General features: G+C 45.4%; 1 protein-coding gene across 1 annotated transcript in view; it reads left to right on the top strand.

The window, feature by feature from the left end:
* Positions 1-3,933: 3,933 nt before the first annotated feature.
* MAP3K21 (mitogen-activated protein kinase kinase kinase 21) overlaps positions 3,934-18,577 on the top strand; it is a 60,105-nt gene continuing 45,461 nt past the window's right edge. Inside the window, exon 1 of the mRNA XM_015104330.3 lies at positions 3,934-5,050. Coding sequence (XP_014959816.2) covers positions 4,231-5,050 — 820 coding nt within the window. The 5' untranslated portion in view covers positions 3,934-4,230. The remainder of the gene's footprint in view (positions 5,051-18,577) is intronic.

The raw sequence follows: 18,577 nt of genomic DNA on the forward strand, positions 1-18,577 counted from the left end.
ATGATAATAGTAATAAAAATTAGTTGCACGTGTGTATAATTTGGCTGACTCAAAAAACATTATGTTTTGTGATGTTACATGCTCCAAAGCCTTGGAAATTACCATGCTAACTTTTAATTCTAACCACCTTGTGAATATTTTGGAATTTTTCTTAGCAGATGACATTGATCTTTGGCATAGAAAAATATACCAAATGGAAGCCAAAAAAAGGATAAATATGTTTTCTGTTGAATTTTCTATTCTGATGTCTCCTTTGTGAATAGTAATTAATATTAAAATAATAAGAGGTAACATTTATTAGCACTAGCTAAGTGTTATACTCCAATATACTAGTTAAGTGAATCTTCAAAACACCACCATGGGCAGATGCTATCGTTCTACAGTTTTGCATAGACAATGGAAGAACATTCAATCATGTGGTAAGTAATGACAAAGTCAAGACTGGAACCCAGGACTGTTGACAGACTTGCGGTTATACCAAATTATACCACATGGATAAAACATTTCACACACACACACACCATTTTCCAAGTGTTCAGTTCAGTTCAGTCGCTCAGTCATGTCCAACTCTTTGTGACCCCATGAACCACGGCACGCCAGGCCTCCCCGTCTATCACCAACTCCCGGAGTCCACCCAAACCCATGTGCATTGTGTCGGTGATGCCATCCAGCCATCTCATCCTCTGTCATCCCCTTCTCCTCCTGCCCTCAATCTTTCCGAGCATCAGGGTCTTTTCAAATGAGTCAGCTCTTCGCATCAGGTGGTCAAAGTATTGGAGTTTCAGCTTCAACATCAGTCCTTCCAATGAACACCCAGGACTGATCTCCTTTAGTAGGGACTGGTTGGATCTCCTTGCAGTTCAAGGGACTCTCAAGAGTCTTCTCCAACACCACAGTTCAAAAGCATCAATTCTTCTGCACTCAGCTTTCTTTATAGTCCAACTCTCACATCCATACATGGCTACTGGAAAAACCATAGCCTTGACTAGATGGGCCTTTGTTGACAAAGTAATGTCTCTGCTTTTTAATACGCTGTCTAGGTTGGTCATAACTTTCCTTCCAAGAAGTAAGTGTCTTTTAATTTCATGGCTGCAATCACCATCTGCAGTGATTTTGGAGCCCAGAAATCCAAAGTAATAATTTCCAAGTGTAATCCAAGGTAAATAATGAATGACAGCTGGCATTTCCAAAGTTCCAAGTCATCAATCAAAATGCTTTTTGTCTTAAAAAGTTTGAGCAATTCTATCAAACCGTTAAACTTCCTAAGATTCTGTTTTATGTCTAGAAGAAGAAGACCCAATAAAAGTAACTAAAACTTCTAAGAAACATTTTTTTATCCAAAAGATTATTTCATGTCTTAAACAACTTACACAGTTTTGAGGGAATATTTTTCCTCATCCCTCTTTCTCATCTCTCCAGGGTTTCTCATCTCTCCTTACATCCAGACAACTCAGCTCATTTTTTAAGCCCTTTCTAACCTGACTTCCTTTCTCAACTTTTCTCCGGAAAATATCCTTTCCTGTCAGTGAGTCATCTCAATGGCCCATGTACACCAGAATCCTTATTCTTTCTTCCTTATGTTTTCTTCTTCATCTTCTTACAATCCTATCTTTCCCATCCACTTGTTTACTCCACCAACCCTAAAAGTTCTCTCATCTGTTACACTGTCTCTCCATGAGGGCTTCCCTGGAGGCTCAGGTGGTAAAGAATCCTCCAGCAATGTGGGAGATCTGGGTTCGATCCCTGAGTTGGGGAGATCCCCTAGAGAAGGGAAAGGCTACCCACTCCAGTATTCTGGCCTGGAGAATTCCATGGACTGGGTAGTCCATGGGGTTGCAAACAGTTGGACACGATCGAGTGATTCTCACTTTACTTCATTTCTCCATGAACGTGACCAGGCATCCTGGGATTTCAGCCTGACTGGCTTCCCAAGGCAGGAGACGTGGGAGATGAGGGTTTGATCCCTGGGTTGGGAAGATCTCCTAGAGGAAGGCACGGGCAACCCACTCCAGTATTCTTGCCTTGAAAATCCCATGGACAGAGGAGCCTGGCCAGTATAGTCCACAGGGTTGCAAAGAGTCCGACATGACTGAAGCGACTTAACACACAGGCACTACCTTTCTAGTCTCATCTGCCACAGGAAACTCTCAGCCTCTAACAGTTTCCTGAGCCGACTGTTTATTTGTACTTACACACCATTTTTCTATGAATCCTAGACATACTTAACTCAAATGGCATTCAGCAAAGCATGTCCCAGTGACCCCAAGCATAATAGATTGCTCCTTCAACTTGAGCCCAGGACACTTGGCTTATTCTTCTGTCCTGGCCCTTATTCATTCTCTCTTATTCTCTAAGACTGAGGCTTTGTAACCTCCAATCCTTAGCCTAGTCTCTTACAGAGTAAGCGCTTCCTAAGTATAATTAAATGAGATGTAGTCACACCTGGAAGGTTTGGTCCACCATCTCCGTCAACATAGAGCAGAGACCCACGGGTCTGTTCTGTGGATAATCACGGTAGAAACTGGAAATAGGGGTAGCATGGAGGACTAACGGGGTGGAGCGGGGAGGCCCTGACACGCTGCGCTGGGCGTTGCTTTCCCTTCCGCCGCAGAGAAAGAGAGGCTGGCTGCATCTCAGCGGCGGTCCGTTTCAGGAGGACTAATTATGGTGTTCCCTTCCACAGACCTCATCACGGGTAAATCCTCAAAGATGCAAGGTTTTCTAACTTAATGAATGAAAAAATTTTAGAGAAGAAAGTACGTTTACACAAGAAAACCCCAAAGTTCCTATCTCTAGACCTAAAACGGTCCTTGCCCCCAAACATAAAAAGCTTCCCTTTCCGACGCTGTTGGAAGGCTATCATTCGCTACGCGGAGTAAATGGAAGCGTGTGAAGGCCCTGCTTCCCGGGACATTTATGTACTCCGGTAAACGAGCAGCCAGCACATCGTCGAGGACTTAGCTTTCTGTGCACAGATTCTCTTGCTTTATTCGCCTTCCCTGGGCAATATGTAAGTTTACGGGCTCTAGCACCCAGTGGTTGCCAACGCCTCCTACACCCGAACCTGTGGGTTCCCAGGTCCTCTCCCGTTGGAGTCCACAGTACAGACGAAGGCGGGATTATCTGTCACCAAGGACGAGCGGCCGGGTCTTGCACACCAGTTCTCGTCGCCCCGTCAGTTCTGGGCTGCACGCCCAGGGAGCCGGTCTGCAGCCTCGCTCCATTTGTTCGGACCTGTCCCAGAACGCACCACAACTCTCAGTCCAATCTCTGTTCAGCTTAAGGCACCAGATCGTCTTCATCTGCTGCCACCGCGTTCCAGACAACAGTGGAGGACAGTATAGAGTCTCCGAGCCTAACCTTGGGCTTCATTTAAATTCTCCCGAAAACCTCTCGCAGCCCGGGGCTGGCTCCGTCTCCCCGGACTCAAGGGTAAGGCGCACCCGAAGAGGTGGAGCGCGAGCCTCGGGGGCGGTGGGACCCAAGTGGGTGGGGCCGGCCCAGGTGTGGTGGGGCCGGCCCTGGAGGTAGGGCGGCCCCTGGATGCGCGACGGGCCCTGGTGGGAGGGGGCCAGGCCTGGAGGGGGCGGGCCCAGGAGAAGGCGGACGCTGGGGGCGGAGCAGGCCCTGGGGGCGGGGCGGACACAGGGTGAGGGGCGGGTCCCGTGGGGTGGGGCGGGCCCTGGAGGTAGGGCGGCCCATGAATGCGCGACGGGCCCGGGTGCGGGGCGGGGCAGGCCCCGAGGGGGCGGGCCCAGGCGACGGCGGCTCCTGCAGGCGGGGTGGGCCCTGGTCGGAGCGGGGAAACAGGCCCGGAGGGGGCGGGCCCAGATGGCCGCGGACCGGGAGAGCCGGGCAGGCCCTGAGTACTGTGAAGGCTTTGGGGGCGGGACGGACCCGGGTAGGGAGGGCCGGGCCGGGAGGGGGTGGGCTCAGGCGGCTGCTAGGCCGAACGTGCCGCGGGCCGGCCGCAGGCCCAGCGCACCACCATGGAGAGGCAGGGCCGGCGGCCACGGGGACCGCCGCAGCAGCAGAGACAGCAGAGGAGGAACGGAGGCTGAAGACGGGGCCTCCGGGTAGTGGGCCAGTGAACCCTCGCCGTCCTTGAGCCCAGACTCCCGTTCCCTGCCTTGCTGGGCGCAGGCGGTGACCCCGCTGGACGATGCGCGCCCCCGGCCGCCCGGGAGGCTGAGCCCGCCGCCCGGTTCTCACCCTTCGCCACCACCCACCATGGCCTTGCCCGGCGCCGAGGGCGCGCCTGACCGGCCGGGATCCCCGGCTCGGGGCGCCCCCACCGGCTCCGCGTCGTCTTCGTCCGCCTCCTCCGGCGGCTCGCCCTCGGCAGGAGCTGGGCTGTGGGCCGCGCTCTACGACTACGAGGCGCGCGGCGAGGACGAGCTGAGCCTGCGCCGCGGCCAGCTGGTGGAGGTGCTGTCCCAGGACGCCGCCGTGTCGGGCGATGAGGGCTGGTGGGCCGGCCAGGTGCAGCGACGCCTCGGTATCTTCCCCGCCAACTACGTGGCGCCGTGCCGCCCGGCCGCCCACCCCGCGCCGCAGCCCGCCAGACCGCCGCCGCCGCGGCCCGGCTCGCCCGTGCACGTCGACTTCGAGCGGCTGGAACTAAAGGAGCTCATCGGCGCCGGCGGTTTCGGGCAGGTGTACCGCGCCACCTGGCAGGGCCAGGAGGTGGCGGTGAAGGCGGCGCGCTGCGACCCGGAGCAGGACGCGGCGGCGGCGGCCGAGAGCGTTCGGCGGGAGGCCCGGCTTTTCTCCATGCTGCGGCACCCCAACATCATCGAGCTGCGCGGTGTGTGCCTGCGGCAGCCGCACCTCTGCCTCGTGCTTGAGTTTGCCCGCGGCGGAGCGCTCAACCGCGCGCTGGCCGCCGCCAATGCGACCCCGGACCCCCGCGCGCCCTCCCCGCGCCGCGCGCGCCGCATCCCCCCGCACGTGCTGGTCAACTGGGCCGTGCAGATCGCGCGGGGCATGCTCTATCTGCACGAGGAGGCGGTGGTGCCCATTCTTCACCGGGACCTCAAGTCCAGCAACAGTGAGTGGGGACGGTGGGGCGGAGGGATAGGGGAGAGGAAGACTCAGCTGCGCCCGTCGCAATCCACCTGGATAGGCTAGTCGACCTCCGGACTCCCAAAAAGCCTCCTGCGCAGACTTTCCAGGGCTCAGAGGTCCATTTGCACCCTGGTTACTTGCGTTGGAGCAGGTGACACACCTTGCTTTGTTGCTTTTAGGTGCCTTTTTTTTTTTTTTTTAAATTCAGATCAGACTTGCTTGCAGACCACACACTTGTAAAAGATCTGGACTTTCTGGAAACCTCATGGTGCTGTTTGGCCTTAAGGTACAATAAGTAGTTCGTTTGGACAGAACTTTGCCAACTGAGGCCTTTCTCAAAACACACGCCCCCTGACGCCCCCGTCTTGTCTAGTGGCCTTCATCAACCTGCCCTTTCCTTCAGCTTACAAGCACTGTATTGAGGTCTCTTCTCTCCCACTTTCAATATGGCTTCGTGTCCTTTAACGTCTCCAAAGTGTTTTCATTCAGATGTCTCTGCCAGTGAAGTATGATTTCATTATTGGTTCAGTGTCTTGGGTGTTAGGGAATTGTCTCCAGACCAGAAACACCATTTTGTGCCATCATGCACATTTGGATTGATTTAAGAGCAAGTTCATTGTCCTTGTGCAGGTACTTGAAATCCAGAAAACCTGGCCTGTATCATTCACTTTGTTTATAAATCAAAGTGCGTTTTACAGATGTCCATTAAGAACCGACAAGGGAACTCAGCCCAAATCCTATTAAATTTCATCATATAAAAGAGCTACTAGAATTAGCTTCGGTATTGAAGATCTCTTCACAGTCTTAGAATGAGGTGAAATCTCATGAGAGATTAAAGGATGCAGCCAGAACTGGCATTGGCCTACCACAGCTGCATGCGTTTCAACCTTGTAAAACCTGCTAGGACAGGAGCTGAGGCAAATGGAAACATTGCCCTTCTGCTGCACTGCAAGACAGGAGAGTGACAGGAAGAAAGGATATGTTTGTGGTATGTTTATGCAGACTTGTTCTCCTATTCAAAATCCTACAGCAATGTACCTGAAAATGACTAACGTAGCGTTTCAGAACTGTAAATAATATGAGTGTTGGTAACTACAAATAAACACTGGATTTTTTTCTTTTCTGTTTTTAAATCTCGTGACTTCTGTTGGCCCCCACGTCTTACAATTTAGATTGCAGCTGCTTGAGTGACAGGAACAAATTCTAAGAAAATATGGGCTAGAACAGTGGCAGGGGTGGTGTGCACCCTCAGAATCCTGACAGAGGCCACATGAGGCCATTTACTTACTTTTGGACTGTGCTGCAGTAAAGACAGAGCACAATTTCAAATGTACTAATTTTGGTAACTGCTTAAGACCTGACACAGTCTCTGTTACCAATTCGAGCTTATTGCCTAAACTATGCTTTTACTGAAAGAAATGTTTAACCTGCTGCCAAAGAACATGACCTGTGTGTCCCAGAAGCCCTACCCCTAGTGAGCCCACAAGCCTTTGTCTGCTGAGAGTTTTCTGCAGAATCAGGTATTTTAAGGATGGCAGCAGCATCCTGCTCATTCTGGCTCTTGTAAGTTGCTGTAGTTCTGTGATAAACATGGAACCTGGCATCCTTCAAACTTACTCTGTTGCTGTATGTCAAATTGCCAATGCCAAGCAAACAGTTTGGGTTGGACTGATCCTTAGACCCAGAAATTAAAGGGTCTGTAACTCTTACTTTTGCATTATGCTTAGGCTGTTCAGTTGGGTTTTAATAACGCTTAAAGTCCATACGACCTGTTCACAAAGGCAGAGCATGTCTGCTAGTGGTGGTAAAAGCACAGAAGGGCAGGTTAACCCGTGTTCCAGTGTATAAATTAAAAAATTTAAAGTGCTAGTCTATTAAATAGTGAAAAGAAACAGCATGACCTTGGAATAATAACATGGTTAAAAAGTTTTTATTGACACCAGAAAAACTTGTACGGTGGAACAAGTAGCTTACTGTGTCTTGGGGAGATATTATGTAATCTGAAGGTGATTATAGGCTGCAATTTAGTTTTTGAAAGACTTTTCACCCTCAGAGTAAGTTGCCAAACTTCCTGGAGCATTTTAATTTCTGTAATTGTTAGGCAGAGTGGAATTATCGCACTTTTAAAACAACTTAATTGGCTAGGTCACTCGCCTAGCCAAATATTTGTTACGATATGACCACTTTTTACAGTTTTTAACTTCTATGACATAAGCATTTTGAATAGGGCCTAAAAGGTGCAGAGCAGGGTCTAGCACATTGTCTTATCCTGGTATTATTTATTCAGTGAATTAATGCAGGTCCCTTGGAACCCTCTTGTGATATATGAAGCCATAACTCCTTGTTGAGATTTCTTTCAGTACAGCAGAGACTCTATTACAGTATGTTTTGTTTGACTCTATTGGCTATTTGCTAATGGTGGTAGTGAGTTAATGATAATGTAAACAAGGTTTTAAAAAATCAATATTGAAATTTAGTGTTACTCTTTAGTCTGCTCTTGTAACAGAGAGCCAGAATACAACTACTTGGACCTGAGCTAGTAGAAATTATTGCCTTAAAACAAATGTTTAAATTTATCAAACTAAGATATGGCTCTTGATATATTTTCTTTCTTTTCTCATCACTTTTTTTTTTTAAGTCCTGTCATATCATTCTGAGACAATGTTTGTTGAAATAAAAACCAATCTTGTGATGTACAAACAATTTTGTCCCTTTTTCAAGAGACAACAGAAGATTGAAAGTTGAGCCAAATGAGCAAGTTTTAAGCATCATTTATGTTGTTGAAATATGCTAGGCCCTGTCACTCCCAGATGCAAAGTAAATAGAAAATGCTTTGCTAAATCTGTGTACCACAACTAGAGAGCAATCCAAGGCAACCTTGGGTTACTGTGAAAAGGACCAGTTTTATATGCACTCAGAAAAGAGAAAAATCATTGTGAGCTGGAACTCATTTATTCAACAGAGTTTGAGGGCCTACCCTCTACCAGGGACTTCTAGCCCCCAGGGTACAGTGCGAAAGCAGATGGTAAACAGTGTTCCCCCAGCACCGAACTTAAGTCTCATAGGGAAGATGAATGGCTGCTCCTGCTGATGAATGGCAGTCATGCAAATATCAGTAAGTGCTGTCAAGAAAAGAAAGCATGATGAGGGGTGGAGAGTGAGGATGCTGATCAGACGGGGTGGTCCAGGGCAGCCACTCCGAGGAAGTGACACGGAGACCTGGAGGAGGAGGAATGAGTCAAGCAAAGGTCCAGGCAAAGGGCAGATGACGTAGACATGAGCCTGGATTGTTGGATGACTGGGAAGAAGGTGGGCCGGAGGGCTGGAGCAGAGAGTAGAAGAGAGATGTGGGCTGGGGGTGGTTTGCAGGCCCCTGGTCCACGTGGGGTTTCCCTCTGAGCACCATCCATCAGTCCAAAGCCTCGGGGCATTTTGTGCAGAGGAGGGGCATGATCGAATGCCTGTGTCTGTAAGATTACTCTGAAGAGTGGACTAGGAATTGGCCTGAGTGAAGACTGGGGAAATTGTCCAGGCCAGGGAAAGCACTGGTTTGGCTGAGCAATGGAAGTGGTTTTCAGGGAAGTTACCAGGAAGGAGTGAAAAGAAAATAGTACAATATGTGAATTGCTGAGGAGGCTTTGAATGATTAGAATTTAGTCTTAAGTGTTTTGTTTGTTCTGACATAGTTCAGGATAGAAAGAAGATTGCCTAGCATAATTTATGGTTCCTTTTTTGCTAATGTTGCTTACTGTGTTCTACTTTTTTTTTTTTTTTAAGCAGAAAATAAACGTTGCATGAGAAACTGAGCCACAGACCTTGTAGCTGCTTATTTGTGTACTTTTTCTTTCAATGATTAGGTATCTTTTATCCTGATTTTTTTTTTTTAGCCTCCTGGGAAAAATTATTATATATTATTATCTACAAGGACATCTACAGTCTATAAATAGACATAGTTATATTTATTATGAAATGCAATTTAGAGCTCTTACTAAAACTACAAAAGGAGTCTAAATTTTTTTCTTTTGCTTTTCTCATTAGTGCAGTGTAAATAAACGAGCTATTTGAGAAAATTATAGCCAGCGTGATCTCCAAATAAGGTGCTTAAAAAGCTCATAAGAGTGGTTTGGAGGAGCTATTAATTATGCTATTGTCAGTTGAGAGACGTGCGTCTTCTCCCTTCTCTCGTCTGTTCTTTTACTCCAGACATGCAGCTTCATGCCATGGCCTCTTCCTATTCTAGGGGTTCAGGGAGATCAGTTCAGAGAGCCCAGTGGTGACAGAGAGCTGTCTGCTTCTGAAACAAAATTGACCAAAGATATATCTTTGAAAGAATGGCAATCAAAATGGGTCATGATTTTGATCAGGTATGTCTTCCCCTTCCATTTTTATGCTTGCTTGTTGGAAAAAGTCCACTTCTGATTTTTTTTTAACAGTTGTGAGTAATTTCGTGCTGATGATCATTTTATAGGTTTCCCTGGTGGCTCGGATGGTAAAGAATCCGCCTGCAGTGTGGGAGACCTGGGTTTGATCTCTGGGTTGGGAAGATCTCATGGAGGAGGGCATGGCAACCTACTCTAATATTCTGGCCTGGAGAATTCCATGGACTATATAGTCCATGGGGTCACAAAGAGTCAGACATGACTGAGTGACTTTAACTTTTCACATTATGCTCATATTATAATGTACATCTCAGATTGTTTTGTAGTCATTGTCAAGTGTATCAAAGTGTGGGGAGAGGAAAGCCGAGATAGGAGATCTCCTCCATCATTTCAGAAGGCTGTCTGTAAGTCCTGCTTTCCCACACTGGCATGTGAGGTTTGGACTGTTCTAGAACCTTGCAGTACCAAAAGGAGCCTTTGCTTTGAGGTCAGACTTGGGTTTGAATATTGGTGTTATCATCTACAAGCTGTGTGACCTTGGGCAAGTTATATGACCTCGCTGAGCCTAACAGCCTTGATTTCTGATACTGTCTACTGAATTCCTCTCTTGGAGATGAACAGGAACCTGTAGGGGAAAAATCTAGTTTTTTTTTTTAAACCCTTTGTAGGCAATTGGGTACATTCTACATGAAAGCAGATGGCTTTTTTAGTGAACAGATAGGAGTCAGGTGTGCTAGAAGGAAAAGTAGACAGTGGCTTTTGTTGAGAAGGAGACTGGTGTTTAGCATGTGGCCAGATGTTAGCATGGCCTTGAATGCCACACCAAGAGTTGTGGACTGTCTGACGGCAAAAGCAAGCCATGGACAGTTTTGAGGAGGAAAGTGCTCTGATCTGTAAGACAAATACCTACAAAGAAAAGTGTATCAGCTTAGAGTAACTTACTTTATGACTGTATCTATCAAGACCCACTATTATTAGTGGATCAGGAATAAAAAATAAAATACTTAGACATCAGTTTGGCATACATTTGTTTATCACCTATGACCAGAACCTAATTTTTATAATCACTATTTATTTAGTGAGCTAATATAGGGTACTTTCTCCCTCTGACTCACCAGAGTTGGAAAATAATGACCAGATTTACTATGTCAGGCTGATGATTTTAACTTGGAATTTCAGTGTGACTTCCCAAACTCTCTGTGGTACTTGAGTGGCTCCCACAAGGTAGAAATACCCTGATGAAGGAATTTTAGGGGGCAGAAGAAGGGTTCCTGGGGAGGCTGGGAGAACTGTGATGGCTTCATTTTGGAGCCTAGAACTTATATTTGTACAACTGACCCCAAAGCAGCAAGAATTCAGTTAGCTCTGACTCCACTTCTCACAGTCCGTGGGCTCATGGCCTCAGACTTTCTGAACAGGGTCGTGTGAGGATCACTGAAGCAGGGCACACCTGGCGTCAGCACCCTTTCCCCTGTAGGTATCTGCAGGCCGTATCGTTCCTGTTGCAGCTATTCAGCTTCCAGTTTGGCCCGTAGGATGTAGTTCCCTGACTTCTGTATATGTCAAGGTACTTAATAAACTGTGAGATGCAATCTAAATATAAGCTGGTGACTATACTAAGTGTTTAGAAACACTTTGAGTGCTTTAAATAGTTCCTAACTTGCTTGTGTGTGAACTCATTGATACCTAAAAGCTTTCCACAATTCTTCATAACCCAAGGACATTATTATTTCTGCAGAATATAGTGCCATGTTATCATACGTTCATTCACTTTAGTTGGGGGTCAGAGTCTTCATCCTTTAATTGGCTCCGTTGATCCAGGCCAGCCAGCTGTACAAGGAAACAGTCTCGCGCTTTGTTCCGTAGGAATGCTGCCATCTGCACACTTTGGCCAGTCTGCTTGTAACTTGGCTTGATAAGTTGAGGGTCAGGGAGAAGGCATGAAGTATTCAATTGCTGTTTTAACTGTTTCACTACGGAGTTCATTGGACTTCCCTGGTGGTTCAGACGGTAAAGAATCTACCTGCAATGTGGGAGACCTGTGTTTGATCCCAGGGTTGGGAAGATCCCCTGAAGGAGGGCTTCGCAACCCACTCCAGTATTCTTGCCCAGAGAATCCCTGTGGATAGAGGAGCCTGGTGGGCTACAGTCCATGGGGTCACAAAGAGTGGGACACGACAGCAACTAAGCACAGCAGCAGAATTCATTACTGGGACATTTTTTGTGCTTTTTGAAAAAGCAAATCACATGCCATTTGGGGAGAGTGTCTTGACTACGTATAGGAGGTTTGAGTTATTACTGGCTTAATTGACTTTTAAGAGTTACTTTGTTTCAGGTTGTCTGCAAATATTGACTCAAATAATATCAATTATATTACTTTCTGTTTACTAACATATTAATGTAGAATATTGCGGCGGATTCCTCCCTCTTGAGTTTGCTTTGTTCCCTACCTTGATAAAATACAGAAAATGTTCAGCCGATAGAAAGAGTGATGTGTGTGTTTCACACACAATGAAATGTAAGAAGTTTTCTCATTGAAACTGAATATTGTGTGTGTCTATGGTGTTGAGGGCCATATGAAGTTCTGATTTAGCTGATCACGTGCCTGGAGCTTGCAGAGGTCTCTCTCCTTGTATATAGTGGGCTGACTCACTCATCACAACACGGTCATTTAGTGACTGTGCACTGCATGCCAGGGATGCTTCAGGCTGTGGATAGTCAGTGGTGAGCAAAGTAGAGAACAAGTTCTTCCCCCTGTGGAATTTACACGCCAGTGGGCAGTGTGGACATTAGAGGGTAAATGGTGAAAGACATAGTATGGTGGAGGGTACTAATTGCTTAGTGCATGAGCGCCAAGTCACTTCAGTCTTTGCAACCCTTTGGGCTCTAGCCCTCCAGGTTCCTCTGTCCATGAAATTCTCCAGGCAGGAATACCGGAGTGGGTGGCTATGCCCTCCTCCAGGGGATCTTCCCGACCCAGGGATCGAACCCACGTTTCTTAGTCTCCTGCATTGGCAGATGGGTTCTTTACCATTAACGCCACCTGAGAAGCCCAGTTGCTTAGTAGAAAAACTAAAAGTTGAAAAGGAAGGTTAAAATCTTGGAGTGAGCAGTTCAAGATTAGCGTGTGGTTAAGAAAGGCCTTCCAGAAAAGGAAGCAAAACCTGAAGAAGTGGAAAGGCGGATCACCTGGAGAAACAGACTCTGGTTGAAGAACAGAAATCACTCCCCAGAGCAGGAGCCCGCTGTGACAGGAGAGGCCTGGAAGGGAATCGCGGGGCACCCGGGAGAGAGGGGGTGGCCCCTGGAATGTTTTGGAACCAAGGCCTGGCTCTGAGTCATGTTGCAGCAGGTCGCATGGTCTGCAGTTTTGAGAACACATGAGGAACTAGGGTGGAAGTGATCACTTGGGAGTCAGTAACATGTCCATGGCATGAAAAGGCCTGAGAGTGGTTGACATTATCTGGGGACTGAGTGCCGATAGGAAAGACCAGAGGTCCGAGGGCTGAGTCCTGGGGGTCACCAGGGATTAGAGGCCCCGCAGAGAGGGAGGAACCAGAAAAAGGAGCAGCTGATAAAGGAATGAACGTGAGAGGGTGTTGTGATACTTGGGGGCCAGAGAAGAACAGGGTTCGGGGGGAACGATCAACTGCGTCAGTTGCAGCTGGTGGATCAGTATCCAAATAACTACTTTGCTATCGTTATTTCTAAAGCAGTCTGTGCTGTTTTAGGAGGAACAGGTGCACTGGTTTTTCATACTCAGCAGCTGGCTTAACATGAAAAGGTTCATCTTCCTGCTCCTTCTTCCCCTTACTGTAGTCACTCATTTAGCAACTGTTTATTGAATGTATAAAAATGGTAGTTGCTGTGCAGTAGAAATAAATGAATACAATGAGTTAGGTGCACATTCTATCCTCCAGGTGCTTATAATTTAATTAGAGATGAGACCAACAAATGAGATAAGACAGTGTGTTTAAGTGTAAGGGGAGTGGCACAGCTTAAGTGCCTTAGCAATGCAGAGAACATCTAGAGAAGTCCTGAGGGAAGGCACCCACGGGGACACGGTATTTACGTGGTATAATATGGGAGCAGGCAGAGACTGGCAAAGCTATTCGTTTTTGGTTTTTTGGTTTTTTACTAGAAGGGGAAATTGAGATTCCAAAGGCCGGTGGACCGCTCACAGTAGGTGCTGCAGCGAGAATCCAGGGCTGGAGCTGGGCTGCCTCCATGGGAAGTGGAGGCCAAGTGTGGTTTTGTGGAGGGTGCAAGGGGGAGGTGGTCCACACAGCTGGCACTGGGAGCAAGGAGACGCTAATGTAATGTCATGTTTTTTAGAAGTGGCCTTTACTTTTGGACTCTGTGGGAGAGGGAGAGGGTGGGATGATTTGGGAGGATGGCATTGAAACATGTATACTACCATGTAAGAAACGAATCGCTAGCCTAGGTTTGATACAGGATGCTTGGGGCTGGTGCAATGGGATGACCCAGAGAGACGATATAGGGAGGGTAGTGGGAGGGGGGTTCAGGGTTGGGAACTCATGTGCACCTGTGGTGGATTCATGTCAATGTATGGCAAAACCAATACAGTATTGTAAAGTAAAAAAATAAAATTAAAAAAAATTTGTAATGAAAATGTAAAAATAAATAAATAAATAAATCTAAAGGCTAAAAAAAAAAAAAAAGAAGTGGCCTTTAATGTACAGCAGTTTTAGGGTGTAGGATTCCTTTTGAAAAGTCCAGGAAGAGCTGAAAAGACATGGAGATGAGATTGAGAAGGCACTTGAAGACCAAGATGAAGGCCTCCAGAGACCGGTGAGTGAATAAGTGCTACAGATGTGGGAATAGATGGAAGAAACGTGAGTAAGTTATCATTTTTTCCCTGGAAATGAATGGCTGATTGTTTCCAGAATTGAAATTCACAGAGTAACATTACTGTCTTAGGCTGAGAGGTGGTGTTTTGCTAATATATTCTTTCACATTGGTGCTTTCCTCAATTGATTTCTTTCTAACAGACTTTTTTTTTATATATAACATAGTCCTAGTTAAAGGTTAATTGAAATGAACCTATTTGACTCAAATGGAATTTGGACTGGCACTCCCATAAATGGTGAGGAAATAGAATGGATACATTGTAATTGCTTTAAGGAATATGTACATTATATACTATGATTCGGAAAATACCAAAGTGAAACTTCAAAGGAGCTGGAAAAAATCAAGTGCCTCATGGTTGAATAAGTAGACAAAACACAGGTTGTAAAGGCTGATTGTTCAACAATGGGGCTAACAGGGGTCAAAAATCTTTACTGAAGTCGCACAAAAAGGGGCTCAAACATTCGTCGCTGGGTTGCTAGCGAGAATTGACTACTTTCTGTGGCCCAGAAGTTGATGTGCCCGCTTCATGCATGGTTGTTCCTTGGGGTCCTCTTCCTGGTAGTGGGCAGGACGCAGAAGCACCGCCAGCCTGCCCTCCGCTGAAACCTGGCCAGGCGCCCAGTCACGTTACCTGTCGGGACACTGGCTATTTTTGGTTTCGGTCATTTTGCCCAAAAGATAAGGAATTTGAAGAATTCTGCTGAACACCTCTGAAATAGAATCCAGAACAATGGGCCTTTCATGGAACTCTAAACATTTGACATTCAGAGTGTTATTTTAACTTGTTTTCTGATAGTTCAAAGCTTCTGTGGAAACCTTGGGCTCCAGGTGGGGGCAGGTGTTTCAAAGCTGCCAACGCAGTGGCTGCTAATAGTGCATTCTGCCGTGGCATTGCTTTAGAAATGCAATCCTCTCTAAATACTGAGTGTTTACTTCTCACTGGCATTCTGCCTTTATTTTACAGTTGCCTTTCTGAGGTTTTTTGCTTCTCAAGGGCTGCCAGGCATTACCTGGGGCCTGAGGATGTGGATTGGTTATAAGGCCCATTTTAATCAAGGCTTCCTCATGCCTTCCTGTTTGGATGTTTATCAGAAGGAAAAGATAAAATACGTGAAAGTGTCTTGGAAAACACAGTTATATAGAACTCCGAGCCAACTTGACCATTAATGCAGAGTCTTGAATGGTGTAAGAATATCATCGTTTAAAAGTGAAATCAGTGTGTATTGTGAGGGGAGAAACATCATACAGCTGATGAGGTAGCTGTGTGTGTGTGTTGGTCACTCAGCCATGTCCGACTCTTTGCAACCCCACGGACTATAGCCTGCCAGGTTCCTCTGTGCATGGGATTCTCCAGGCAAGAATACTGGAGTGGATTGCCATCCCCTTCTCCAGAGGAACTTCCCAACCCAGGGATCAAACCCCGGTCTCCTGCATTGCAGGCAGATTCTTTACAGTTTGAGCCACAGGGAAGTCCCTGTAGCTAATTATCTATTTTTTGTTTCTGTGGTTCAAGTATACAGGGTTTTAAAGGATCAGATATTGATTTTTTCTTGACATTTATGAGGAATCAGCACTGAGAAATAAATATACCTTAAGCTGACATGGAAGAAAGGAAAATTCAAAAATCAACAAAGTGAAATTTCTGATTATTCTGATTATTATTCTAAAAATAGAATTATTATTCTATTTTTTGTTTCTGTGGTTCAAGTATACAGGGTTTTAAAGGATCAGATCTTGATTTTTTTTCTTGATATTTATGAGGAATCAGCCCTGAGAAATAAATATACATTAACCTGACACAGAAGAAAGGAAAATTCAAAAATTAACAAAGTGAAATTTCTGATTATTCTACCAGTTATACTAATAACTGGTAGCATTATTAGTAACAAGGAAGACTGGCAAGAATTGTCTGTTTCTGTGGCCCAGAATTTGGTGTGCCCACTTTGTGCCCGGTTGCTTAGATGCATGCTCTTCAGATGGGATCTGAAGCCAGGCCCTGTATAGTAGCCGTATGATCTGGGTTACATTTCTAACTGTGACCTGGAAACTGTAAATTCCAGACTGTCACAGAATGGCATGAAGGTCCAATGAGATATGAAATGGAGACACCTCTACATAGAAGAGGATAGTTAGTGGTAGACAATATCCTAGAGAAGGCAATGGCACCCTACTCCAGTACTCTTGCCTGGAAAATTCCATTGACAGAGGAGCCTGGGAGGCTGCAGTCCATGGGGTCGCGAAGAGTTGGACACAACTGAGTGACTTCACTTTCACTTTTCACTTTCATGCATTGAAGAAGGAAATGGCAACCCATGCCAGTGTTCTTGCCTGGAGAATCCCAGGGACAGGGGAACCTTGTGGGCTTCCGTCTATGGGGTCGCACAGAGTCGGACACGACTGAAGCGACTTAGCAGCAGCAGCAGCAGCAGACAATATCCTTATTATGACTGGTGATATTAATAATTGTCATTAATAAAAACTGTTGAGTGTTTGGTGTGTGAGGTACTGCCTTAGGTGATGTTGGGGGGATAGAAGGGGGTCCTTACTCTCTGCAAATTAGTTAGAAGTTCTAGGGGAAGGAACTTTACAGCACAACAGTATTTATTCAGATTTGGCAACTTACATAATCAGTCCCCCTCAGCTAGCTCATGTTGCATTAACTCTGTGACTTCCGTGACTGCCTAAATTGATGACACCAATGTGAATCCATTACAAAGTGAAATTTCAAGCCTTGCAAAAGGATAGGATTTCCTGACTTCCATGAAAGTGATTTTGAAGATTTGCTAAAAACGCTTTCAAATCCGTTGATAAAGGGTGTATGTGGGTATATATATGTGTAATCCTTACGAAACGCTTGTTGTGTTTCAGACACCATTCTGAGCACTGAATGTGTCTTCCTTTCTTCCTGCCTGCACTGTCATAATTCCCGTGACAGACAGGAATCAGAAGCACAGAGTCCAAACTGAGCAGTCTGCCCTGGCACGCATGCTTCTGTCGTGATGCCGCAGGGCTGCTGCTTAGATCATGTGATAATTATCCAATGGCAGGAAATCAGAAAGGAGGACAACAGGCTCCTGAATACAAGGAGATTTCCAAGGGATCAAGAAAGCACTTATGAAAAATTTATAACAGCTGTCAACTGAGTAATGCAGGCTGTAGTTAGGACCGTGGACACAGGGGTCAGACGGCTTGAATGGCATTGCTCCTTAGCTACGTGACCTTGGACGGATTATTCAGCATCTCTGTGTCTCAGTTTCCTTATCTATCAAGTACAGGTGGTAAATAATATTCACATAGCACTGTGGTGGGGGTTATCTGATTAAAATACCGGTTAAGTGTACTGGACAGAATGTGCTCAGTCAACGCTGATTATTCCTATAACGTTTGGGAAAGTGCTTCCCCTTTTCCACAGATCAAACATGAAGAATGTCTCATGCTTCTTTCCAGTTTTGTTTGGATAATTCTAAGAAATCTCCCATGCTTGTTCATTTTGTTCCTTTTAAGAGTTAGTGCCTGGTTTAAGCAGTGACAAAGATGTTGTTAAAGAGTAAAAGGCTTTTCCAAAAAAAAAAAATCAGTTAAATTTATTCATTTTAAAATGAAACAAAGGTGAATATTTTTAATGATAAAAGGTACAGTTTACAAAGAAGATAGACATCATAAATCATTAGACATTTAATAACAAAGAAAGATACATAAAACAAAAATCAAAAGAAATATAAGGAAAAAGAACAAAATACATAATCATAGTGAGACATATTAACATTTCTCTGAGAATATTTTATCAAGAAAAAATAAGAATAGGAGCATCTTGAATGATGTCATTAATAATTTAAATATAATAGAGTAATATATTTAATTTATATTAATCTTGTATCCTGCAGAAATATATTTAAAATTTTGTATCTCATATGTTGCTATTAGATGTCCATAGGACATTTAGAAAAACTGGCAAAAAGATTAAAATAGACTTTTTTCATGTTTTCAAGGTGAAACCTGAATAATAATCACCCCTGCACACACACAGACATACTCTCTATTAACTCTGAAATTTGGATTGCTGTTTGATTGGATTCACTGTGTTGCACAATTCTTTTTCAGTATTAATTATCTTCTGATCATGAAGACCTGTCTCTTGCGATTTTTGTGAGGATTAAATGAAATAACACCTGTAAAGTACAAGGAATATAGGGAATATTGACAGTTACCAATGACTCTTATGGACTCTTATTATTTCTGTTAGATGGGAATTGGCATGG

Source organism: Ovis aries, chromosome 25 (assembly GCF_016772045.2).
Source record: "Ovis aries strain OAR_USU_Benz2616 breed Rambouillet chromosome 25, ARS-UI_Ramb_v3.0, whole genome shotgun sequence".
Lineage (NCBI taxonomy): Eukaryota > Metazoa > Chordata > Mammalia > Artiodactyla > Bovidae > Ovis > Ovis aries.